Consider the following 27,225-nt stretch of genomic DNA (forward strand, 5'->3'; position numbering starts at 1 on the left):
GAATCTACAAGAACCGAGAATACAGATCTACATCTACAAGAATCAAGAATTTGGAATCTGCAGGAATCTACAGTACAGGCCAAAAGTTTGGACACACCTTCTCATTCAATGTGTTTTCTTTATTTTCATGACTATTTACATTGTAGAAGGAATCAAAACTATGAATGAACACATGTGGAGTTATGTACTTAACAAAAAAAGGTGAAATAACTGAAAACATGTTTTATATTCTAGTTTCTTCAAAATAGCCACCCTTTGCTCTGATTACTGCTTTGCACACTCTTGGCATTCTCTCCATGAGCTTCAAGAGGTAGTCACCTGAAATGGTTTTCCAACAGTCTTGAAGGAGTTCCCAGAGGTGTTTAGCACTTGTTGGCCCCTTTGCTTTCACTCTGCGGTCCAGCTCACCCCAAACCATCTGGATTGGGTTCAGGTCCGGTGACTGTGGAGGCCAGGTCATCTGCCGCAGCACTCCATCACTCTCCTTCTTGGTCAAATAGCCCTTACACAGCCTGGAGGTGTGTTTGGGCTCATTGTCCTGTTGAAAAATAAATGATCGTCCAACTAAACGCAAACCGGATGGGATGGCATGTCGCTGCAGGATGCTGTGGTAGCCATGCTGGTTCAGTGTGCCTTCAATTTTGAATAAATCCCCAACAGTGTAACCAGCAAAACACCCCCACACCATCACACCTCCTCCTCCATGCTTCACAGTGGGAACCAGGCATGTGGAATCCATCCGTTCACCTTTTCTGCGTCTCACAAAGACACGGCGGTTGGAACCAAAGATCTCAAATTTGGACTCATAAGACCAAAGCACAGATTTCCACTGGTCTAATGTCCATTCCTTGTGTTTCTTGGCCCAAACAAATCTCTTCTGCTTGTTGCCTCTCCTTAGCAGTGGTTTCCTAGCAGCTATTTGACCATGAAGGCCTGATTGGCGCAGTCTCCTCTTAACAGTTGTTCTAGAGATGGGTCTGCTGCTCAAACTCTGTGTGGCATTTATCTGGTCTCTGATCTGAGCTGCTGTTAACTTGCGATTTCTGAGGCTGGTGACTCGGATGAACTTGTCCTCAGAAGCAGAGGTGACTCTTGGTCTTCTTTTCCTGGGTCGGTCCTCATGTGTGCCAGTTTCGTTGTAGCGCTTGATGGTTTTTGCGACTCCACTTGGGGACACATTTAAAGTTTTTTGCAATTTTCCGGACTGACTGACCTTCATTTCTTTAAGTAATGATGGCCACTCATTTTTCTTTAGTTAGCTGATTGGTTCTTGCCATAATATGAATTTTAACAGTTGTCCAATAGGGCTGTCGGCTGTGTAGTAACCTGACTTCTGCACAACACAACTGATAGTCCCAACCCCATTGATAAAGCAAGAAATTCCACTAATTAACCCTGATAAGGCACACCTGTGAAGTGAAAACCATTTCAGGTGACTACCTCTTGAAGCTCATCGAGAGAATGCCAAGAGTGTGCAAAGCAGTAATCAGAGCAAAGGGTGGCTATTTTGAAGAAACTAGAATATAAAACATTGAATGAGAAGGTGTGTCCAAACTTTTGGCCTGTACTGTACATTCTAGAATATACACGTGTTGAGAAACTAGAATTTACACAAATAAATCTAGAGTCTACAAGAACTAAGAATCTAGAATTTGCAAGAGTTGAGAATCTAGAATCAAAAAAAAAAATTTGAATCTGGAATCTGCAAGAATTGATCATCTAAAATTTAAAAGAATTGAGAATCTGGTTATAGAGAATCTAGATTGTAGAATCTAGAACCTTTGAATTTATATTCCAAGACGTGTATTTCAGATCCACATGATCCGCTGTGTATCTCAGACGCTTCAGAGCTGCTGGAAGGGTTATTTTTTTCACTTTGACAGAGCCAGGCAAGTCTTTATGCTAAGCTAACAGGAAATGTTAACCCATAGGAACTGAACCAGTGGACGTCCAGAGGTGGAGATGGTGTCCAACATCTGGTCTCAGTCTGGAGGAGCCGAGAAAAGGGGATTTTGCCCAAAATGTTGGAGTGTTCCTTTAACTCATTGGCTGCCATTGACGTCGATCAACGTCAATTCATATCCAAACATTGACTGCCAATGACGGCGTGCGACGTCAGTTAGACTTTTCAATGGGGCGGGCTGGGGGGGGGGGTGGTCTGGCCAAGTTTGTGCTTGTATCTGCATCAGAAAGGATAGAGAAGATAGAGAGAAGGCAGAGAGGAGAGAGAGAAAAATGTCACAAATCGGACAAGTTTAGGTTGTGTCACCGTAATTCTAGTAGTAAGACGGTAGCAAACGTGAGAAAGGATTCTTCAAATTCCAGTGACTCTGATGGTGACCATGGTAAGTGAAGCCATGGAGACTAACGTTCCAGGCGCCATCTAAAAAAAAACAAAAAAAAACTGATAACCAACCCGGGCCTAACGGTGAAGTGCGTCGTCGCTCAGGGCAACCTAGTCAAGTTTCACCGCAGCCCAGCCCTGTTTTCATAGTCATAGAACAAACTCTTCTGTGGGTCTTGAAAGATCACTTAAAATGCTCTAAACGCTTTCTGTTCTGAAAACGGCTGGCAGCCAATGAGTTAAAGACAGACAAGAGGAAGGGGATCTGCCTCGGGAAATCCAAACCCCTCACTAGTTTGTTAAATGCACTAAATGGAAACTCGGCTCACATCAGCAGACCTGCAGCGTCTCCACGCCTCGTTTGGAGGAAGCTCTGGCCAAACCCGTGAAGGCAACACGCAGGAAGGGAAGAGGAAGCAGAACTCTGAGTCAAACGGTCGGCCACAGTCGACATCCTGTGAGTCAGGCGCCGGCCGCTCCGGCTCCTCTGTTACCAAACAGGATGAAGGTTGATTTAAAATGCACCGCTAATTGCCACAAGCAACGGATTAACACCTGATTCCAGAAACAGCCCTGTGACTGAGTGTAATGTAGACGTACGTACGTCAGAGCCGCCCTGCCAGATGAGCCGCTGCTTCCTGAGACTGAGGAACATGAAGTGTTCCACCTGATATCTGCATCTCTGAGCAGGCGAAACACAGACGGCCATGGTCTTCCTCAACACTGTGAATGAGGAAGACTATGGCCGAATGACGAGACACTGTGGACATCCAGGCCAACTTTATATTAGCAATAACTCCACTAGAGGGCAGCGCAGAGTAAAAACTTTCAGACAACAAAAAGCATGGCGACGGTGGAGGAGGTCGTCACAATGGAGCTGCTACAAAAAGACCATAGTAGAGGCCAAAGTAGAGGCGGCGTTGTAGACGGCGGTCTGTGAGCTCCTTAAACGCATCACCACAGTAGGACAGAGAATTTTTTTGGTAACACTTTACAATAAGAGTACAACAATTAACGTTAGTTAATGCCATAATGGTTAATTAACTGTTAGTTAATGATTATTATGGCATTTACTAATGTTAATAATATCTACAATAACCCTTAAATAACATATAAATTAATACCTTAGCATGAACAGCATTAGTACATGATTCTTAGACACATTAGTTAACGGTTAGTTACCTGTTACTTCATGTTTATTACCTGTTACTTAATGTTTATTACCTGTTACTTAATGTTTATTATGGCATCAGCTAACGTTAATTGTTGTACTCTTATTGTAAAGTGTTACCATTTTTTTCTCTGATATCACCAGAGAGAGAGAGACTGACGTCTTGGTGTCTCGCTCACAGTCCGCTCTCTCTTGAGCTATCACTCTGTTTCGTCTGTATCCGTGAGCTTCCAGAAAACGGACAAACAAAATGAACGCAGTGTATGGACAGACTGTATCCTTACTTCATGTTCATCAATGAGCATTAAGAGTAATGGACTATCAGTGATGCAAATGGAGATTTACACCGTAGTGTGTAAGTTCAGTGATAGACCTGCTGAGTAAAAAAGTGTTTAACCCAGATCCACAGCCTGCAGCTCGCCAGGACTCAGCTGTGTGCAAACGTTCTCAGTTCCAGAACATTTGAGAGAGTGTGTGTGTTTTGTGTTTGGTGCAGGATCAGCGTGAGTGTAAATGCTGAAACACACATCACCCAGCAGAGCCGTCGGCCCGCGGTGTGAACCGATGTGCTCGTGTTTCTCTGGATTTCCAGTTCCAGAAAAGAAGCAAAGGGATTATTTCTTTTTTTTAAACAAAGGTTATTTTTGGCATTTCTGCTTCATTTGGCAATGACAGTAGAGAGAGAGAGACAGCATGGAGATGTTGATCATTTGTTTTTAACAATGATTGATTTTCTCCATAAGTGAAAAACTGATGTTTAAAAATGCCATTCTCGCATTGACTCCAAATGTTTACGAGAGCAAAATTCAAAATGCTGTCAAAAATTCAGTTTTTGAGATACAATTCTTAAATTTACCACACATCATCTACCATGACTCTAGAATTTTGTCCATTTTTTTCATGAACACTGAAGATTTATTTACCAAGAATTTGCAAGAGTATGTGTATAGTGCTGTTTACAGTCAAACATTTTGATGCACTCAATTTTTGATAAATCAAAAATCTGTGTGGATCGTTTGTGTAGGACAGTCTGAAGATGCTCTCTAGACTTTTTTTAACCACCTTTCTTACAAAATATTTTCTATTGTTCTTGTTATTTTGCAGAGTAAACACTGTACAGTAAACCAGATCTACATTTTTCAGACTGGATCTGTTGGATCTGTTGTGTTGACTGAGTTGTCACTGACAGGAGGCTCATAATATAACTGGAGATCATATTAGCTGTTGGTTGAAGATGAAAATGAGATGGAACAGTTGAATTATTTTTGTCATAAACTTCACTTCATGTTGTGAATAAGAGCTAAACACACACTGCCTCTTTAAGAGCGCTCCTCTTCCTGGAGTGAAGCAGCAGCTGAACCCCTCCCTCTTCTGTCTGACCTCAAACTTTACGAGTTTTATTGAGCCCAGATATTTCCTGCTTCTCAGATCTGACAGTTTAAAGACGAGTGGAAACAACACAGTGTGAAGGACAAGAGCCCACAAGCCCGTTTACAGCAGATCAGCGAGTGACTGTGAGGAAAAGCTGCTGTTTGCTTTGGATCGGAGCACAACTCTTATCTGTTGATAGAAAGTGAAACTAGCAGACGTTTCACTGTGACTGAGAGGGGAAATGGCTCAGCGAGGAATTCAGTCGGACTCAGCAAAGTTTTGCTGTTCCATCTGTCTGGATCTGCTGAAGGATCCGGTGACTCTTCCCTGTGGACACAGCTACTGCATGAGCTGTATTAAAGACTGCTGGGATGGAGAGGAGCACAAGGAAATCTACAGCTGCCCGCAGTGCAGACAAACCTTCACACCGAGGCCTGTCCTGGTGAAAAACACCATGTTTGCAGAGTTACTGGAGGAAATGAAGAAGATGGGACTCCAAGCTGCTCCTCCTGATCTCTGCTACGCTGGACCTGGAGATGTGGCCTGTGATGTCTGCTCTGGGAGGAAACTGAAAGCCCTCAAGTCCTGTCTGACGTGTCTGGCCTCTTACTGTGAGCAGCACCTCCAGCCTCACTACGATTCAGCTCCATTTAAGAAACACAAGCTGGTGGAAGCCACCGTGAAGCTTCAGGAGAACATCTGCTCTCGTCACGATGAGGTGATGAAGATTTTCTGCCGCACTGATCAGCAGTGTATCTGTTCTCTCTGCGCCATGGATGAACATGAAGGCCACCGCAAAGTCTCAGCTGCAGCAGAAAGGACCGAGAGGCAGGAAGAGCTCGGGCTGAGTCGGCAAAAACTCCAGCAGAGAATCTAGGACACAGAGAAAGACATGAAGGTGCTTCAGCAGGAGGTGGAGGCCATCAGTCGCTCTGCTGATAAAGCAGTGGAGGACAGTGAGGAGATCTTCACTGAGCTGATCCGTTTGCTTGAGAAAAGAAGGTCTGATGTGAAGCAGCAGATCAGATCCCAGCAGGAAGAGGAAGTGAGTCGGGCTGAAGAAGTTCAGGAGAAGCTGAAGCAGGAGATCGCTGAGCTGAGGAGGAAAGACGCTGAGCTGGAGCAGCTCTCACACACACAGGATCACATCCATTTTCTACAGAATTACCCCTCGCTCTCATGTCTCAGTGAATCTACACACTCACCCAGCATCAACATCCGTCCTCTGAGCTACTTTGAGGATGTGACTGCAGCTGTGTCAGAGCTGAGAGACAAACTACAGGAGCTTCTTAGTGAGGAATGGTCCAAGATCTCACTGACAGCGACTGGAGTGGATGTTCTACTGCCACAACCAGAGCCCAAGACCAGAGCTGAGCTCTTACAATATTCATGTCACATCACACTGGATCCAAACACAGCAAACACATATCTGTCGTTATCTGAGGGGAACAGAAAAGCAACACGAATGGAAGAAAAACAGTCATATCCCAGTCACCCAGACAGATTTACTAATTGGTCTCAGGTCCTGAGCAGAGAGAGTCTGACTGGACGTTGTTACTGGGAGGTGAAGTGGAAGGGGAGAGTTGATATAGCAGTCTCATATCAGGATATCTGCAGAACAGGGATCGGGGCTGAATGTATATTTGGATACAATGACAAATCTTGGGCATTGGATTGTTACAACATGAACTTTAACTTCAGACACAACAATATCAGAACTGAAATCCCGCTCCCTGTGTCCTCCAGAGTGGGAGTGTACCTGGATCACAGAGCAGGTATTCTGTCCTTCTACAGCGTCTCTGAAACCATGACTCTCCTCCACAGAGTCCAGACCACGTTCACTCAGCCTCTCCATGCTGGACTTGCGCCTTACCGTAACGGAGCCACTGCAGAGTTTTGTGAGCTCAAGTAGACAGGAGTGATTAAAGCAGTTCTGTCGTCTATTTCTATAACATCTGTGTTGGTAAGCGCTTGTTTCTGTTCTTCATTTTTTTTTTAAATCAAGTACTGCACATATATGTCTACATTTTAAAATGATTGTTCTGCAAAATAGTTTGTTGCATTGTTATTTTGCTGCTAAAAGCTCATTGCTGTGGTTTGTCAGTCCTGCACTTCCCAGACGTCACCTGTGCCACATTTTGTTCTTGGTCTGTTCAGCCGTGGTGGATAAGGGTTGAACTCCATCAGTTGACAGTAGAGAGAAGCCAAATGAACTGCACTTCACAGGGAAATGAAAAAAATATCACTGATTAAACTGTTGAAGAGGCTCTTTATGATTCTTAACTTCACTCAATATTTACTGTAACATGTTTTTGCTCTTCCTGTTTTGCTGCTTAATGGAGTCAGAAGTGTGTTTGCACTCGTCCTTCTTTGTAGCTGAACAGCTGTTTGTTGATTTGGTTTCCAGGACTTTGGAACTATGATTTTTTTTTTTAATGCACTACAAATGAAATGATTCTTCTTCTTCTTGTCAGTGGGAAATGATTCATGTGTTCCTCCACAATGTTGACATGCTGGTTTAACAGGTCGAGTGTGAGAATCACGTGACTGCTGAGATAGAAACGCCTGTTAAGAGATTTTAGTGATTAGGTGTGTCAACCAAGTGAATGTTTATGAAAATGAATAAAAAATATTTCCAAGAATCAACAGTGTTTCTTCTGTTCTCGTTCCAGAAAGTCTATCAACCAGCTGAAGAGAATCTGACAATAACAGGACAGTATGTCTTGACTGGTTTACCTGCTAAAACACAAAGAAGTGCTGTAACGCCCTCCATGAACAGTAGAAAAGACAAAGTGACAGGAGGGAGAAATACCTGCATTCAAAAGTCATTTATGACATTTTACTGTGTCTGGGATGAAATGAAACCAGCTTTGATGGACACTTTGAGCTCAGAACTGAACTGTGTTTTCTTCACCTGGGATTGTGGACGCCATTCCCATTTTTCTTCTGTTATGAAAGCAGAATTTTGGGGGATTCATTGAAATTTAAGGGCCAGTTTGAAATCCCGTGTGTTGCTATGACAGGACACGATGTTGTGTTGGTGCTCAAACTGATGAATGGTTTCATTTCACATAGAAAATAAATTCCAGGCCTTCAGATATTAATAATAATAATAATAATAATAATAATAATAATAAAACTTTATTTGTATAGCACCTTTCATACAAGAATTGCAGCTCAAAGTGCTTCACAATAAAAAGAAGAACATTTGAAAACATTAAAATAAAACATTAAAAACAGCACAGGGTGGAATTTAAAAGAAAAGGCTAAAAACGAGAACTTTGAAATGAAACAAAAGATGCAAATAAAACAATAAAAGACAACAGTGTGGAATAAAATAGGAGCTAGTTAAAGGCTAGGTAGGTTTTTAGTCTTCTTTTAAAGGCATCCCCAATTTTCTTTCAACTGTTGTAGGGAACCAATAAGCCAGCAGCAGACGATCGCAGTGTTCTTTGGGGTGCATAGCCAATAAGGGAGTTGGCAATGTAGCTCGGTCCCAGCCCATGAAGTGCTTTGTATACAAGTAGGAGAACCTTAAAGTCAACTCTAAATGTTACAGGGAGCCTAAATACATTTCAACATATTTTCAGGTAAGTGCAGTTAATATTGTAAATGTAAGTATATTTTAAACAAACTATTATTTTGCTAAATAAACCCAGGTAAGTGTGTAAATTTAGACATTGAATTAACAGAAATCTAGTTCTACTTTTAGAGCCACTTATATTTAAATTAAATAATTTTACCTCATGTTTTAACCTAAATTTTATACAGATTTATATCACACAGACTTCCAATATCACAATTTTAACTAACCACACATTTTATTTAACTTAAATGGAATCAAGTATTTTAACCTGATTTCACTGCAGATTTTAACAACCACTTTTGAACAAAAATACTCAATTTTTACCTTGTAAAATTATAATGCAAAATTCGCTATATTTTAAATATTAGACTGTTTACAAAATAATTTATCTATTTTTTAAACAAGGTTTTAAGCATACTAATTTGGCCACCGTTTGCTCTACAAATTAAACAAATAGTGATAAACAAGTTAAGTAACCCACATAACTGGTATAAGCACAAATTAAATATTTCAGTAAATATTTTTAGTCAATTGTAACTACTAATTTTAAATTCGACCCTTATGCACAAACAAACAGTAGCAGTGCAATTTATCGGCGCAAATACATAGGCAGTGGGAGATCGTATATCAGTCCATTTAAACTTGAGCTCACCGGTAGTCCTTTTGGTTTTTAGTCCTTTTCCCCATGCGTCTCGACTTTTGAATTGTTTTGGGGTTTTTTCAGTGACTGCTCCTGCTCTCCACAGCTCTGTCGTCTACAGCCGAATGAATGATAAGTCTTATTTTTCTGTGCTTGCGGCGTGCACTGCCAATCAGATTGATTTTGCTCACCTGCTAAGGCGCACCTAGGAGCAAGAGCAACATGCGCGCCCACTGTCACACACACAGAGTAGTGCGCGCACCCGCCGTCACACAACACGGAGCAGCGCGGCCGCTGCCACACCTCCGGCAGGTGCACCGCCAGCTAGCGGAGAAGTAGGGAAAAAAGCCGGCAGATAAATGTGAGCTCGGTTGGGCGGCAGGTGCACAGGTGAGAGCAGTAGAGCCAGGTGTCAGGGAGAGTGTTGCAGGTGAGGAGGAGGAGGAGGAGATGGAGTACGACACCGACTCAGACTGTGTCTCTGTCTCAGACTCACAGTCTCACAGTGCAGAGCTGTACACACTGGAGGGAATTAACAACTTCCTCGATGAAACTTATGGGAAGTCTATGAAAATTTCAGAGTATTTTCCAGATGCAGACAAATTTATTAAAAGTGTGTTGACTTGAAGAAACATGTGACAAGTATCAGAAAAATGATGAACTCAACTCAACTCAACTCAGCTTTATTTATATAGCACTTTAAAAACAACCACAGCTGAAACAAAGTGCTGTACAAAAATGATAATAAAACAACAAAACAGTAAGAACAGTAGAATAAAAACAATCAAACACATTAAAACAGAGCAAGGTCTGATGCTGGAATTTAAAATCAATGTGCATAAATGATCATAAAACAACAAAACAGTAAGAGCAATAAAACAGTAAAAAGGAATATAGACAATAAAACAATTAAAACAGAGCGATGTCTCATGCTGGGTTAAAAGCCAATGAGTAAAATGGGTTTTAAGACTGGTTTTAAAAATGGACAGTGAAGAGGCCTGTCTATGGTGCACAGGTAAGTCGTTCCAGAGTTTGGAGGCAGCAACCGAAAAAGCTCGATCCCCTCTGAGCATTCGCTTTGACCTCGGTACCTCCAGGAGCAGCTGGTCAGCTGACCTGAGGCACCGGGCAGGAACATAAGGTTTGAGTAACTCAGAGAGGTTGGGCGGGGCGAGGCCATTTAAAAATTTAAAACAAATAAAAGAATCTTAAAATGAACCCTAAAGTGCACAGGAAGCCAGTGGAGGGAGGCCAGAATGGGCGTTATGTGCTCCCTCTTTCGTGCTCCAGTTAACAGACGAGCAGCAGCGTTCTGGACTAACTGGAGACGTGCGAGGGAGGACTGACTGACTTCAAGATAAAGAGCATTACAGTAATCCAGCTGAGACGTGATAAAGGCATTGATTACTGTTTCAAAGTGCGGGTGTGCAAGAAAGGGCTTCACCTTTGCAAGCTGCCTGAGGTGAAAGAAACTTGACTTTACGATTGAGCTAATTTGGCGATCCAATTTAAAATCACTGTCCATCTTAAAACCCAAGTTAGAAACTGTTGGCTTTGCATAGATTGCCAAAGGACCCAGATCAACAGGGGTGTGTGTGGGTGGGTGGGAGGGGGATGGGGTTCACAGGAGCTGCTGGGGGCAAACACCATCACTTCCGTTTTCTTTTCGTTGAAGTTTAAAAAGTTTAGGGCCATCCAAGCTTTGATGTCATCCAGACATGACAGAACTGGTTTAATTGAAAAGGCATCTCTTTTACTGTTTGTTTTCTAAGGATAGAACCCAGGGGAAGCAAGTACAGGGAGAAAAGCAGGGGCCCTAAGATTGAACCCTGTGGCACCCCGTATAAAAGGGAAGCGGAGGAGGATTCGGAGTGACCAAGGCCCACAGACATTGTTCTGCCTGTTAAATAGGACCTAAACCAGTTGAGTGCACTACCACCAATGCCCACTAGGTGCTGTAACCGAGCTACCAAAATATTGTGGTCCACAGTATCAAAAGCAGCTGTTAAATCAAGCAAGACAAGAATAACACAGTTGCCAGAATCATTCGCCATGTAGATGTCATTAAAAACTTTTAACAGAGCTGACTCCGTACTCTGCAGGGTTTTAAAACCTGACTGGAAAACCTCCATGATATTGTGAACGTCCAGGAAAGATTTTAGTTGTGCATAAACAACTTTCTCCAAGATTCCGGCTAAAGGAATAGATTCAAAAAGGTTAAGATCTCATAAGTGAAGTGATGATGGATGTGTTCCTCTGGGTGCTTCTCCTTTTACTGTTGCTTCTACCTGTCTCTGTCCTCTCTCTCTCAGCCTCTCAAGCACAAGGTGAGGGTCGGCTCTCTGAATATTAATGGTGGGAGGGATCGACAGAAGAGGGCAGTCATTTCAGGAATGATTTCACAGAAAAGGCTAGACATCATGTTCTTGCAGGAGACACACAGCAACAATGAGAATGAGATAGACTGGGGTTTGTGGTGGAAAGGCCAATATTTTCTGTCTCATTTTCTGTAGCTGTTCTGTTTTCTCCAGGTCTTGGAGCTAACATCATCTCCACCACGGAGATAGAGCCAGGCAGAGTTTTAGCAGTTAGAGCAGAAATTCAGGGAATATGTTTTTGTTTTATTAACATCTATGCTCCAAACCAGGGTCTATGTAACCAGGTGAAACTGGTTGTAAAACAGTAAACAGTGTTCAGCCCTTATAACTCTGCAGAACTGCATTTGAACACATGTTTAGATAATATAGCGTGCATTTCCTATTGAATTAGCTGTCTTTCTGTTGAGGCGACACTGTCACTTTAAGAGCAGCTTGAGGGAAAGTGCGCGAGAGTGCGAGGGGCCCATCTTGGGTTGGTGCAGGCAGAGGTCGCAGCTCTTGAGAGAGAGAGAGAGAGCTGCCCTACCTGTGAGCTGTCCCCGATGTTTCAGGGTAAATACTCCCCTATATTATGGTGAAACATGATGTTAGTGGGCTAATCGGGTGGATCTCACTGTGATGGTTGTGTGATGTCCCCGATGTTTCAGGGTTTGCAGTGCGAGCGTCGACTGGTGCTCTGTCGTGGGTGCGGTGCACTGCTGAACGGAGTGACGGCGTAGGTTTGCATAAAATGCTAGAACCACATACAGTAATGTGAATTGTGAATGTTTTATGGATTTTGTTGATCATAATGACATTTGCTGGTTGTGCCTAATACAGAGGGGAGAAAGGTGCCAGGTCCAGCCCCGCACGGTTGTCCTGGTGTGCGTGCTACACTTTGAGTGAGTTGAATCACTGTTAAATGGTTTACTTTACAGTTTGTTGCTGTAAGAGAGGGGTTTTGTTTTCTTTTGTTATTAATACATTGTGTAAAGCACTGTATTTCCAAATTTGCACTGTGAAATGTTCACTGTGAAGTAGGATTTTGTTAACTAAACTTGAGTGGCCTTGTCACATGATGTGCTACATCTTGTTTATTTTTTATTCATTTATTTTGTTTACCAGGTTTGAAAGGCCACTACCGTTGTCTATATATATATATAGAGAGAGAGAGAGAGAGTTGTCTATACAGCGTTGTCTATATTTGGCGTTGTTTAAATTATACCATTTACTGTTTTATTTCACCGTGTATTTCAATAGACAACCGTCTAATACTCTGACTGTTTACCGTGTATACAGCTGAGAGAAGATATACAGGGAAAGAACATATGTATAAGAGCAAAAATTCAGTTTTGTCCTTTTTGCTATAAGTGGAAAAGTGAAGAAACTGTTTTTTTTTTTGTTGTTGTTGTTTCTTTTTATTTATGTTTGGAACTGTCCCACCGTGAAACCTTGATTTCATTCCCTGAATTCCAAATAAATTAATGCTGTGCCTCATTGTGGGTGCAGACGTGAGAGAAGATCCCAAATTATTTTGTGTGCTCTGTGCCTTTACTCATAACCGGGCCACACACATTTTGGTACCAGGAGTGGGGTCTCTCTAATTGGCTTTGGGGAATTTTTGGTAAGACAGGGACAGAGATAGTTAGGTTTATAGACAACGGTAGTGGTGAAGAGTGGTCCAGTCCTGGTGTGAGACGGGGTGACGACTGACGACCTTTTAGTGGTGAGCCAGGGAAAGATGTTCACACTGTGGATGAGTTTATAGAAGAGGTGGAAAGGGTGATCAGGGCCAGGGGTCTACGGGGAGGGGACCAACTCGACTTCATCCTCTCACTGTTAAAGGGCTCAGCCCTAGAGGAGGTTAAGCTGTGCATGGGGGGACAGACAAAGCAACCCAGTGATCTGTTTTCATACTTAAGGGAAGCCTTTAGGGAGAAACGCACTACTCCACAACTGTTGCATGCTTTTTATGCCCGCAAGCAGTTAGATGGTGAAGACTTGCGAGACTATTCACATGCACTCTCACAGCTGCTTAATTCTGCTCTCCAACAGTCTCCTAATGTAGTAGCTGATGTACAGCTAGCGCTTAGAGACCAGTTCATTGAAGGTGTACGCGACTCCACCCTTCGGCGTGAGTTGCGTAAACTTATTAGAGAGAAGCCTGAGTCTAACCTGTTTGATGTTCGAGAGGAGGCACTGATGTGGACCCTTGAAGATCGGCCGCGTGGTACTAATGTGGCGAGAAACAGAAATCTCATAGGCGGCAGCCTGGATGAAGGTTCACGAAAAGCAGACTTGCTCAACAGTACACCGAATGATTTGACAGTGACTCTGCAAGAGGTAGTTAAAATAATTACACAGCAGGGTAAGGCTATTAATGAGTTAACCAATGCAGTCCGTGAACTCACTATGCATAATGCCAATTCAGGAAGTGACAGCAAGGGTGTTAGACCTAGAGTCCAGCCCAAGTACACCAATGATGGTCAGCCAATCTGCTTGCGGTGTGAAGGGGTTGGGCATATGGCAAGACAGTGCCCAGTGCCACGTAAGCCAGGTCAGTCCACTGCCACTCTTAGTCCTGCAGTACAGGGAAACGGGGGCCCTCCATTGCTATGAGCCGGGCAATGCGAGGCAAGTCAGAAGGCTCAACTGACACCCTAACCAAAGAGCGCTTTTTGAAAAATGCTGGGGGCGAGTGTCCAGAAGTTGACATCCAGATAGGCGGGGTCCCACTTAGGTGTCTACTAAACACAGGAAGTCATGTAAGCACTCTGACGGAAAGATTTTTCAGAAACCATCTTCATGGTGGGGATGAGGATATGCACAGTACAGCTAAGTGGCTTAAAATAACAGCAGCCAACAAGTTACCACTGCCATATTTGGGTTATGTGGAGCTGGACATACAGGCAATGGGGCTCACTATCCCAGAGTGTGGTTTTTTGATAATAAAAGATGATGACAGCAAAGAGACAGATCCATCTCCACCTGGCATTATTGGAATGAACATTGCTAACGGTGCAGACAGTTGGTACTTGCCGAGTTCGACACTGCTCTTGGGGGGAGTTGGATTCTGTCTGGAGAGAGGCTTTTCAGCGGGTACAGGAGGCAGAGCTTGTGGAAAAGATGTCCACAGCCCGCATAGCCGGCCAGCAAAAAGTGCATGTGCCTGCTTTGTCAGTAGCCACAGTCTATGCAAGGGGACTGAGGAGACAGTCTGATGGTGACACTACTATGCTGCTGGAGCCAGGTGGATTGGTGGTTGTCCCTACTGTAGTGTCATCTAACAGTCAGGTGTTCCCAGTTCAGGTAATTAACTTTTTCCAGGAAGATGTTTGGTTGCCCCCTAAAACTAGGCTAGGTGTTCTCAGCCAGTGTGAGTGTGTTGAGGGAGACCCCTATGAGGTGAAGTTTCAGCGTATTTCTGCTAACCATGAAGAAGTGACTATTAACCGGAAAGACAGCCAAAGTTCTGACAGTGACATAAAGAGCTTACTGGACCGCCTGCACATAGGAGGGAGCCCTGAGCAGCAGGCAGAGCTGGGAGCTCTCCTCAGGAAGTATGCAGATGTGTTTGCAGTCAATGATGAGGATCTGGGTTATACTGATAGGGTGAAACATGAAATCCCCGTGGTGGACGATGTGCCGGTCTCTCAGCCTTACCGGCATATACCACCTAACCAGTATAAAGAGGTCAGGAAGCATATTTCTGAACTGTTGAAAAAAGGGGTGATTCAAGAGAGCTCCAGCCCCTATGCGTCACCAGTTGTTCTTGTGCACAAGTCTGATGGAAGCCTGAGACTATGCGTAGACTACAGGAGGCTGAACTCAAAGACCAGGCGTGACGCATTTCCACTTCCACGCATTGATGAAAGTCTGGATGCTCTGTGTGATGCAAAATTCTTCTCAACCATCGACCTCGCAAGCGGATACCATCAAGTTGCAGTACATGAGAAGGATAGGAACAAAACAGCGTTCACCACGCCATTCGGCCTGTATGAATATCTGAGAATGCCTTTTGGGCTATGTAACGCGCCGGCAACGTTCCAACGCCTGATGCAGGCTACAATGAGTGATCTGGTCTTTCAAATCATGTTGGTCTATTTGGATGACCTGCTTGTGTTTTCATCGACGTTCAGTGATCACTTGGTGAGGCTTGAGACAGTCCTTAAGAGGTTAAGGGAGACAGGGCTGAAAGTCAAAATGGAGAAGTGTCATTTTCTCCAGCCTGAGGTCAGGTTTCTGGGTCATCAAGTCTCGGCTCAGGGCATAGGTACCGATCCTGACAAAGTAAGTGCAGTGAAACAGTGGCCCATCCCTAGGACTGTAAAGGAGCTTAGGTCTTTTCTGGGGTTTTGCAGTTACTATAGGAGGTTTATAGAGGGCTTTTCCCAAATCGCAGGACCTCTTCATGATGTTGTAAATGCTTGTGTCAGAGAGAGTAGCCAGGCCAGGGTTAATCAGATGTTCAGGGCAGCCTGGACACCACAGTGTCTGCTAGCTTTTGAGCAGCTTAAGGAGAAGCTGACAGGTGCCCCCACACTCGGCTATGCAGACTTTTCCCAGCCTTTTATACTGGAGACAGATGCTAGCAGCCTAGGTTTAGGTGCAGTCCTGTACCAAGAGCAGGGAGGTAGGAAGATAGTCATAGCCTATGCGAGCAGGAGACTCAGAGGGGCTGAGAAGAATGATCAAAACTACAGTAGTATGAAGCTGGAGCTTCTTGCGCTCAAGTGGGCGGTCACAGAGAAGTTTAGGGGTTATCTTTTAGGGTCCAAGTTCACCATCATCACAGATAACAACCCATTATGTCACCTCTCCACCGCCAAGCTTGGAGCAATTGAACAGCGATGGGTCGCTCAGTTGGCTGTATTTGACTTTGATGTTAAGTATCGCCCCGGCCGATGTAATAATGCAGCTGATGCTCTCTCCCGGCAACCAGCAGCCAATGAACCAGAACCTTACAGTGAAGATGCAGAGTATGATGGATGTATAGCCATATGTAACACACTCAGGACAGGCACAGCTCTAGACCTGGACTTAATTGCAGCAGAGGTTGAGTGTTGTCAGATACGCCAGCTACGTGTATCTAAGACAGGTGAGACAGAGGTGAGTGAGGCAGCTCAGGCTAACACTCCCACTTTGCCTGGATATTCTAAAACAGAGCTCCAGGGATTTCAGGCATCACACCCAACACTCAGAGTGATAAGAGAGTTTTGGAACAGACAGAGGAAACCCACCTACCAGGAGAGGTTGGGTTTAACAAAACCTGTGTGCTCCTTGCTGAAACAGTGGCAGAGAAAAGGATGGACTTTTGTACCATGTTATTGATGATGTACACTATATTACCAAAAGTATTCTCTGACCCATTCAAATGATCAGAATCAGGTGTCCTAATCACTTGGCCTGGCCACAGGTGTATAAAATCAAGCACTCAGGCATGCAGACTGTGAAACAAGACATTTGTGAAAGAATGGGCCACTCTCAGGAGCTCAGTGAATTCCAGCGTGGAACTGTCATAGGATGCCACCTGTGCAACAAATCCAGTCGTGAAATTTCCTCGCTCCTAAATATTCCACAGTCAACTGTCAGCTCTATTATAACAAAATGGAAGCGTTTGGGAACAACAGCAACTCAGCCACGAAGTGGTAGGCCACGTAAAGTGACGGAGAGGGGTCAGCGGATGCTGAAGCGCATAGTGCAAAGAGGTCGCCGACTTTCTGCACAGTCAATTGCTACAGAGCTACAAACTTCATGTGACCTTCAGATTAGCCCACGTACAGTACGCAGAGAGCTTCATGGAATGGGTTTCCATGGCCGAGCAGCTGCAGCCAAGCCACACATCACCAAGTGCAATGCAAAGCGTCGGATGCAATGGTGTAAAGCACGCCGCCACTGGCCTCTAGAGCAGTGGAGACGCGTTCTCTGGAGTGATGAATCACGCTTTTCCATCTGGCAATCTGATGGACGAGTCTGGGTTTGGAGGTTGCCAGGAGAACGGTACATTTCAGACTGCATTGTGCCGACTGTGAAATTTGGTGGAGGAGGAATTATGGTGTGGGGTTGTTTTTCAGGAGCTGGGCTTGGCCCCTTAGTTCCAGTGAAAGGAACTTTGAATGCTTCAGGATACCAAAACATTTTGGACAATTCCATGCTCCCAACCTTGTGGGAACAGTTTGGAGCGGGCCCCTTCCTCTTCCAACATGACTGTGCACCAGTGCACAAAGCAAGGTCCATAAAGACATGGATGACAGAGTCTGGTGTGGATGAACTTGACTGGCCTGCACAGAGTCCTGACCTGAACCCGATAGAACACCTTTGGGATGAATTAGAGCGGAGACTGAGAGCCAGGCCTTCTCGACCAACATCAGTGTGTGACCTCACCAATGCGCTTTTGGAAGAATGGTCAAAAATTCCTATAAACACTCTCCTCAACCTTGTGGACAGTCTTCCCAGAAGAGTTGAAGCTGTAATAGCTGCAAAAGGTGGACCGACATCATATTGAACTCTATGGGTTAGGAATGGGATGGCACTTCAGTTCATAGTATGAGTAAAGGCAGGTGAGCGAATACTTTTGGTAATATAGTGTACATGTTGGAGAATGTCACCAGCTGTTGTTGCCTACCTGTCTGAAGGAACAAGTGCTCAAGAGTGTGCACGATCAGATGGGGCACCAGGGCATAGAACGAACACTGGGTCTGTTGAGACAGAGATGTTTTTGGGGGGGTATGCATGAGGATGTAGAACAGTGGGTTAAGAGATGTCAAAGGTGTGTGTTAACAAAAATGCCACAGCCTAAGATTCAGGCACCTCAAACTCCATTCTTAGCTACCCGCCCGCTGGAGGTGGTTGCTATGGACTATACCACACTTGAACGTGCCACAGATGGTCGCGAGAATGTACTCGTGATAACTGATGTTTTCACAAAGTTCAGCCAAGCTTTCGCCATGCGAGACCAGAAAGCAGACACGACTGCTAAAGTCATCCTGAAGGAATGGTTCATGAAATACGGGGTCCCAGAACGCCTGCACTCGGATCAGGGCAGAAATTTTGGAAGTGCAGTAATTGCTGAGTTGTGCAAGTTGTATGGGGTGAAGAAAACTCGCACGATGCCCTATCACCCCCAAGGGAACCCACAGTGCGAGCGGTTCAATAGAACCCTGCATGACCTCTTGCGTGCGCTTCCCCCTGAAAAGAAACAGCGTTGGCCTGAACACCTTTCAGAGCTGGTGTATGCATATAATGTAACACCACACTCGACCACAGGCTATTCGCCCTATTATCTACTGTTTGGAGTTCACCCACACCTTCCAGTTAATGCCCTGTTAGGCCAAGAGCAGGTGAGGGATGAGAGGCCTGACTGGTTAGCTGTGCACCAGGAGCGTTTGCGAGAGGCACATGAGAGGGCAAGAAAGTGTGCTGAGAGGAAGGCTGCGGAGAGAGTGGCCCAGCAACAGGAGAAGGTATACTGTCCACCTGTTGCCCTGGGACAGCTGGTGTATCTCCGCCACCGTCCACCAGGAAGGAATAAGATCCAGGACGCCTGGGCAGCTACTGTCTATAAAGTGGTTGACATCCAAGGGACTACATATGCAGTGGAGCCACTGGAAGGAGGGCAAGTGAAAAGGGTGCATAGGTCCAACTTGAGGCCCTGTGTGGAGCCTGTGCCGATGGAGAGGCGTCGTCGCCGTGCAGCCTCTCATGTGGAAGAGCCTACCCTAAGCCTGGAGTCAGACCCGGAGTCTGTGGAAAAGGAGTTTGTGATAGTGGAGGACGTCAGGTATCCAACTGCCAAGGAGGTGGGAGGACTAGAAACCGAGGATCCAAATGTGATAACTGATGAGTCAGAGAGTGAGGATGATGTGGCTGGGAGTATGGTGGGAGGTGAAGATGTCCCCGGGCAAAATGCCAGTGACACACTTCATGACCCGGAGGCGAGACCAGTGCCTTGCCCTCACCCCACGCCAGAGAGTGTCAGCTTGCCAGCTGATGAATTGGTGGCCCGGCCTGTGCCCGCTCTAAGAAGGAGAAGGGAGGGAAATGTTAGTGTAGATGCGCCCATTCCTCCGCCACGCAGGAGTCCGAGAGCAACAGCAGGGATACACAGAAACCCATTCCACTTACCCAGGTCAGCCTGCAATGCAGTGTCAATTAGTCCAGATGTGCTTTCTCAGGTGTTGGCAGGCATGGTTCTCTATACTTCAGGAGCACTTCATGGGCCATTGGATGTTTAATAAGTCACCGAGGACGTTGACTTGTTAGCAGGGGAGAATGTAACCAGGTGAAACTGGTTGTAAAACAGTAAACAGTGTTCAGCCCTTATAACTCTGCAGAACTGCATTTGAACACGTTTAGATAATATAGCGTGCATTTCTTTTTGAATTAGCTGTCTTTCTGTTGAGGCGACACTGTCACTTTAAGAGCAGCTTGAGGGAAAGTGCGCGAGAGTGCAAGGGGCCCATCTTGGGTTGGTGCAGGCAGAGGTCGCAGCTCTTGAGAGAGAGAGAGAGAGCTGCCCTACCTGTGAGCTGTCCCCGATGTTTCAGGGTAAATACTCCCCTATATTATGGTGAAACATGATGTTAGTGGGCTAATCGGGTGGATCTCACTGTGATGGTTGTGTGATGTCCCCGATGTTTCAGGGTTTGCAGTGCGAGCGTCGACTGGTGCTCTGTCGTGGGTGCGGTGCACTGCTGAACGGAGTGACGGCGTAGGTTTGCATAAAATGCTAGAACCACATACAGTAATGTGAATTGTGAATGTTTTATGGATTTTGTTGATCATAATGACATTTGCTGGTTGTGCCTAATACAGAGGGGAGAAAGGTGCCAGGTCCAGCCCCGCACGGTTGTCCTGGTGTGCGTGCTACACTTTGAGTGAGTTGAATCACTGTTAAATGGTTTACTTTACAGTTTGTTGCTGTAAGAGAGGGGTTTTGTTTTCTTTTGTTATTAATACATTGTGTAAAGCGCTGTATTTCCAAATTTGCACTGTGAAATGTTCACTGTGAAGTAGGATTTTGTTAACTAAACTTGAGTGGCCTTGTCGCATGATGTGCTACATCAAAAATTCAGTTTTGTCCTTTTTGCTATAAGTGGAAAAGTGAAGAAACTGCTTTTTTTTCTGTTTTTGTTGTTTCTTTTTATTTATGTTTGGAACTGTCCCACCGTGAAACCTTGATTTCATTCCCTGAATTCCAAATAAATTAATGCTGTGCCTCATTGTGGGTGCAGTCGTGAGAGAAGATCCCAAATTATTTTGTGTGCTCTGTGCCTTTACTCATAACCGGGCCACATATATTATATATTTATATTGCAATATATGGCAAATATATGAAATGCGCAATTGTTGCTGTATTTTTCCATATATTAACATATATTGCAATATATTGATGCAATATATAAATATATGCCACATATATGATTCACCTATATATTACACCATTTATTTCTGAGACATTTTCAAATATATAATATATTTCTATACATTATTGTTCGCATATTAAATGTAATATATTCTAATACATTACAATACATTGCATTTCATATATTGGTAAATATATTTTCTTTCCGTAAGGGTAACTCTGAAGCTTTTTATGAGGCAGTTTTAGGAGGAAGTTGGAGCTGAAGGGGTTAAAGGAGTGTTGCAGCATGAATGGAGTTTGGTTTCACTTCCATGAGTCTCTTTATATCACTCTAGGCTTTTTTTTTTTTTTTTTTTTTTTTTTACCACCGTTCTTACAAAAGATTTTCTATTTTTCTTGTTATTTAGCAGAGTAAACACTGTGCAATAAACCAGATCTACATTTTTCAGACTGGATCTGTTGGATCTGTTGTGTTGACTGAGTTGTCACTCACAGGAGGCTCATAATATAACTGGAGATCATATTAGCTGTTGGTTGAAGATGAAAATGAGATGGAACAGTTGAATTATTTTGGTCATAAACTTCACTTCATGTTGTGAATAAGAGCTAAACACACACTGCCTCTTTAAGAGCACTCCTCTTCCTGGAGTGACTCAGCAGCTGAACCCCTCCCTCTTCTGTTTTATTCTGCCCAGATATTTCCTGCTTCTCAGATCTGACAGTTTAAAGACGAGTGGAAACAACACAGTGTGAAGGACAAGAGCCCACAAGCCCGTTTACAGCAGATCAGCGAGTGACTGTGAGGAAAAGCTGCTGTTTGCTTTGGATCGGAGCACAACTCTTATCTGTTGACAGAAAGTGAAAAAAGCAGACGTTTCACTGTGACTGAGAGGGGAAATGGCGCAGCGAGGATTTCAGCCGGACTCGGCAAAGTTTTGCTGTTCCATCTGTCTGGATCTGCTGAAGGATCCGGTGACTCTTCCCTGTGGACACAGCTACTGCATGAGCTGTATTAAAGACTGCTGGGATGGAGAGGAGCACAAGGAAATCTACAGCTGCCCGCAGTGCAGAAGAGCCTTCATACCGAGGCCTGTCCTGGTGAAAAACACCATGTTAGCAGACATAGTGGAGGAAATGAAGAAGATGGGACTCCAAGCTGCTCCTCCTGATCTCTGCTACGCTGGACCTGGAGATGTGGCCTGTGATGTCTGCTCTGGGAGGAAACTGAAAGCCCTCAAGTCCTGTCTGTCGTGTCTGGCCTCTTACTGTGAGCAGCACCTCCAGCCTCACTACGATTCAGCTCCATTTAAGAAACACAAGCTGGTGGAAGCCACCGTGAAGCTTCAGGAGAACATCTGCTCTCGTCACGATGAGGTGATGAAGATTTTCTGCCGCACTGATCAGCAGTGTATCTGTTATCTCTGCTCCATGGATGAACATGAAGGCCACCGCAAAGTCTCAGCTGCAGCAGAAAGGACCGAGAGGCAGGAAGAGCTCGGGCTGAGTCGGCAAAAAATCCAGCAGAGAATCCAGGACACAGAGAAAGACGTGAAGGTGCTTCAGCAGGAGGTGGAGGCCATCAGTCGCTCTGCTGATAAAGCAGTGGAGGACAGTGAGGAGATCTTCACTGAGCTGATCCGTTTGGTTGAGAAAAGAAGGTCTGATGTGAAGCAGCAGATCAGATCCCAGCAGGAAGAGGAAGTGAGTCGGGCTGAAGAAGTTCAGGAGAAGCTGAAGCAGGAGATCGCTGAGCTGGAGCAGCTCTCACACTCACAGGATCACATCCATTTTCTACAGAATTACCCCTCGCTCTCATGTCTCAGTGAATCTACACACTCACCCAGCATCAACATCCGTCCTCTGAGCTACTTTGAGGATGTGACTGCAGCTGTGTCCGAGCTGAGAGACAAACTACAGGAGCTTCTTAGTGAGGAATGGTCCAAGATCTCACTGACAGTGACTGGAGTGGATGTTCTACTGTCACAACCAGAGCCCAAGACCAGAGCTGAGCTCTTACAATATTCATGTCACATCACACTGGATCCAAACACAGCACACACACAGCTGTCATTATCTGAGGGGAACAGAAAAGCAACACAAATGGCAGAAGAACAGTCATATCCCAGTCACCCAGACAGATTTACTGGATGTTGGCAGGTCCTGAGCAGAGAGAGTCTGACTGGACGTTGTTACTGGGAGGTGAAGTGGAAGGGGACAGTTTATATAGCAGTCTCATATCAGGATATCAGCAGAACAGGGGACGTGTTTTCATGTGCATTTGGATACAATGACAAATCTTGGTCATTGGATTGTTCCAACATGAACTGTCACTTCAGACACAACAATATCAAAACTGCAATCCCGCTCCCTGTGTCCTCCAGAGTGGGAGTGTACCTGGATCACAGAGCAGGTATTCTGTCCTTCTACAGCGTCTCTGAAACCATGACTCTCCTCCACAGAGTCCAGACCACGTTCACTCAGCCTCTCCATGCTGGACTTGCGCCTTACCGTAATGGAGCCACTGCAGAGTTTTGTCAGAAGTGTGTTTGCACTCGTCCTTCTTTGTAGCTGAACAGCTGTTTGTTGATTTGGTTTCCAGGACTTTCTGACTATGATTTTTTTTAATGCACTGCAAATGAAATGATTCTTCTTCTTCTTGTCAGTGGGAAATGATTCATGTGTTCCTCCACAGTGTTGACATGCTGGTTTAACAGGTCGAGTGTGAGAATCACGTGACTGCTGAGATAGAAACGCCTGTTATGAGATTTTACTGATTAGGTGTGTCAACCAAGTGAATGTTTATGAAAATGAATAAAAAATATTTCCAAGAATCAACAGTGTTTCTTCTGTTCTCGTTCCAGAAAGTCTATCAACCAGCTGAAGAGAATCTGACAATAACAGGACAGCATATCTTGACTGGTTTACCTGCTAAAACACAAAGAAGTGCTGTAACGCCCTCCATGAACAGTAGAAAAGACAAAGTGACAGGAGGGAGAAATACCTGCATTCAAAAGTCATTTATGACATTTTACTGTGTCTGGGATGAAATGAAACTTCTTGAAATTTAAGGGCCAGTTTGAAATCCAGTGTGTTACTATGACACGATGTTGTGTTGGTGCTCAAACTGATGAATGGTTTCATCAGTCTTATTACAGTCCCACATTACAGTCTTAGATACACATGCATATTTTCATTTAATCCATTAGTCCATGTTTACATCAATTAAAAGAAATCCATATTTTCTAGGGATGTGGATTGATTAAAATTTTTAATCAGATTAATCGCATGATTGTCCATAGTTAGTCATGATTAATCGCAAATTAATCGCGTATTTTTTATCTGTTCTAAATCTACTTTAAACATATATTTTTCAAGTTTTTAATACTCATATCAACATGGGAGTAGACAAATACTTGCTTTCTGCAAATGCAGCATGTTTATTGATTGATTTATGGCGAACTTGGAAGATACCCTTTATGTGTTGACATCAAAAAAATAATTATTGGCTATTGGGGGAGTTTAGTGATGGGGAAGGAAACAAAGATCAGCAGGGTGATGTATAACTGTCTATTTAATTTATATATTAATGATTTATATGTATCACCGTGGATTTCCTTTGCTAAGCAAATATTAGATGAATGCGATTTTTCTTATGTTTGGTCAGACCAGAGATGTGATAACATTAAATGGCTGAAGATGGCAGTTGAGCAGAGGTTAAAGGATCAGTTTGTGCAGAAATGGCGTTATGAACTACAGAATATGTCCTCATGTGATTTATGTTGTGAATTTAAAGAAATTTTTAAGTTTGAAAAATATTTACTCTATGAAAATAAGAAGTATAGTCAGGCCATCTGTAATCTCCGAACTTCTAATAATAGACTTCCTAAAATAATAGGTAGATACAAGGGTCTGGAAAGGAATGAAAGGTTTTGTAACCTGTGTAACGACGGCCACCTGGGAGATGAATATCATGTTTTGTTTGAATGTAAAAATTTAATTTTGTTCGAGACCAGAAATAAACAATATGTAAATTGGGTGCTTTCTTGAATAAGGTTTTGCCACTCTTTAAATGATCAAGTGCAGGCTTGTTTTTTCTTTTTACTTCGACCTGTGATGACTCATTATGACTGTTCATCATTTATTTTGTATTGTTTGTACTCCATACCACAATTGTGGTGAAGAGTTAATAAATATGACGATCACTATGCCTATGACTATTATTATTGCAACGATCACAAATACCGTCCAGAATCTCTAAGTAACAAAAGATGTAAAATAAATAAATAAATAATAAGGTGCACATAGTAGAAAAAAAAAGAAGCTGAAATTATAAACTCAAGCCCAACAAATAACAGATGGGCATAACTGCAACATTACATTGTAATGATGTAGCCACCCATGTGGCGACCACTGTGGAAAGTTTACAGGTGGTAGAGGTGTCCATTGGCAGGGTTGCCAACTCTCACGCATTGGCCGTGACATTCAGCCTCAATCTCACGCTCTCACGCTCAAGAGAGAAATCTCACACCAAATCTGACTTTTCTATTGTAATTTTTTCCACTCATCATGTGCACTCATTTGTGACTATAAACAAGCTCAAGTCTTACATAGGCTCTAAACCACTCCAGTGTCTGATGAGCTATCTTTTCTCCGATTGTTGATTCACTGAAAACATTACCGTCATTACGTCAGTGATGGCCGTCTGCTGCTCGGGTGCTGCTGCTTCAGTTGGTCAGACCGGCAGAGCAGAGAGCCACGGTGGCCAGATATGAAATTAGAGCGGTTATCCGATAACCGCTTGATATAAACAAAAGTCAGTTTATAATGAAAGTATGGCAGTCCGGCAGTCTGGATAGATCTGGCAGACCTGGTGCCGGCCAGTCAGATCTGACAGGAGCTGCTCTGGCTGTCAGCTGGATGCTTTCTGAAGAAGGAGGAAGTTCCCTCCAGCCAGCACCGTGCCGGCACCGGCCGCGGCACCCGGTCTGCCGGATCTGACAAGTGCACCACGCTCACAGACTGCCGTACTTTCATTATAAACCGACTTTTGTTTATACGCGGTTGGAGCAGCTCAACGGACAATGACTCAGGCAACACGGTTGATTGGGGTTGGCCATTCGCCGGTAATCGTGCTGTGCACATTAAACAATTTTGCAGAGGCAGGAGGAAAGTTGCATGATTTCACCTCCTGATTTCTCAAACTACGAAGTGGGCAAAGGTTAAAAACACCACCGTGTTAATCGCCTGTTAAAAAACTTGTTGCCGTTAAAAGGATTTTGCGCTAATTAGGTAATAACGTGTTAACTTCCACAGCCATAATATTTTCCCATCATCCCACACTCAGATGGCATCAAAACTGTCAACGGTGTGGTAACAGCAATGGCGCCGGAAGTGGGGGGGCCAGGGAGCCATTGCCCCCTCCACTTTAACCCTCTCCCCACAATATTTTTTAAGCATAATCAGAGGTCTCTATATTGCAACAATTACGGAAACTCATACGTCAGGTAAAACCCAGAGAGGGGCCACAGAGAGAAAGATCCAGCCGACAGCAGGCATTCACTGTCCGCTCGGACTCCACAGCTTCCCCTGAGCTCCGGGTGACTCTCAGCCGTCTCAGTCATATCCCAGTCACCCAGACAGATTTACTGGATGGTGTCAGGGCCTGAGCAGAGAGAGTCTGACTGGACGTTGTTACTGGGAGGTGAAGTGGAAGGGGGCATTTGGTATAGCAGTCTCATATCAGGATATCAGCAGAACAGGGAGCGGATATGAATGTGGATTTGGATTCACTGACAAATCTTGGGCACTGTATTGTCCCAACATGAACTCTGACTTCAGACACAACAAAATCATAACTAAAATCTGGCTCCCTGTGTCCTCCAGAGTGGGAGTGTACCTGGATCACAGAGCAGGTATTCTGTCCTTCTACAGCGTCTCTGAAACCATGACTCTCCTCCACAGAGTCCAGACCACGTTCACTCAGCCTCTCCACGCTGGACTGCGGCTTTACATTGAAGGAAACACAGCAGAGTTTTGTGAGCTCAAGTAGACAGGAGGGATAAAAGCAGTTCTGTCGTCTATTTCTATAACATCTGTGTTGGTAAGCGCTTGTTTCTGTCCTTTAATCAAGAACTGCACATATATGTCTTCAATTTAAAATGATTGTTCTGCAAAATATTTTGTTGCATTTTTATTTTGCTGCTAAAAGCTCATTGCTGTGGTTTCTCAGTCCTGCACTTCCCAAACGTCACCTGTGGCATCTACCAAAATGCCTGTGGGTGTGTTCAAGAAGGCACTGGTTTCACTTGACCATTGTGAGGTCTAGTGTGAATGACAGTCATCAGGGGCTGGTTTCACTGACCATTGTGAGGTCTAGTGTGAATGACAGTCGT

At 44.2% G+C, this 27,225-nt stretch overlaps 1 protein-coding gene, 1 long non-coding RNA gene and 1 pseudogene across 2 annotated transcripts in view; 2 read left to right on the forward strand and 1 right to left on the reverse strand.

Moving 5' to 3' along the window:
* Positions 1-9,221, reverse strand: part of LOC115361672 (uncharacterized) — a 19,226-nt gene extending 10,005 nt beyond the window's left edge. Inside the window, exon 1 of the long non-coding RNA XR_003928435.1 lies at positions 9,125-9,221. This is a non-coding gene — a long non-coding RNA (uncharacterized LOC115361672). The remainder of the gene's footprint in view (positions 1-9,124) is intronic.
* On the forward strand, positions 5,092-6,887 carry LOC115361669 (tripartite motif-containing protein 16-like; annotated as a pseudogene).
* Positions 9,222-21,730: 12,509 nt separating the features above from the next.
* LOC115362235 (tripartite motif-containing protein 16-like) lies at positions 21,731-26,882 on the forward strand. The gene is made up of 2 exons (XM_030056087.1): positions 21,731-23,243; positions 26,746-26,882. The coding sequence occupies exons 1-2, from the start codon at positions 21,731-21,733 to the stop codon at positions 26,880-26,882; spliced, it is 1,650 nt and encodes a 549-aa protein (XP_029911947.1).
* Positions 26,883-27,225: the final 343 nt, after the last annotated feature.

This window comes from Myripristis murdjan, chromosome 7, assembly GCF_902150065.1.
Source record: "Myripristis murdjan chromosome 7, fMyrMur1.1, whole genome shotgun sequence".
NCBI lineage: Eukaryota > Metazoa > Chordata > Actinopteri > Holocentriformes > Holocentridae > Myripristis > Myripristis murdjan.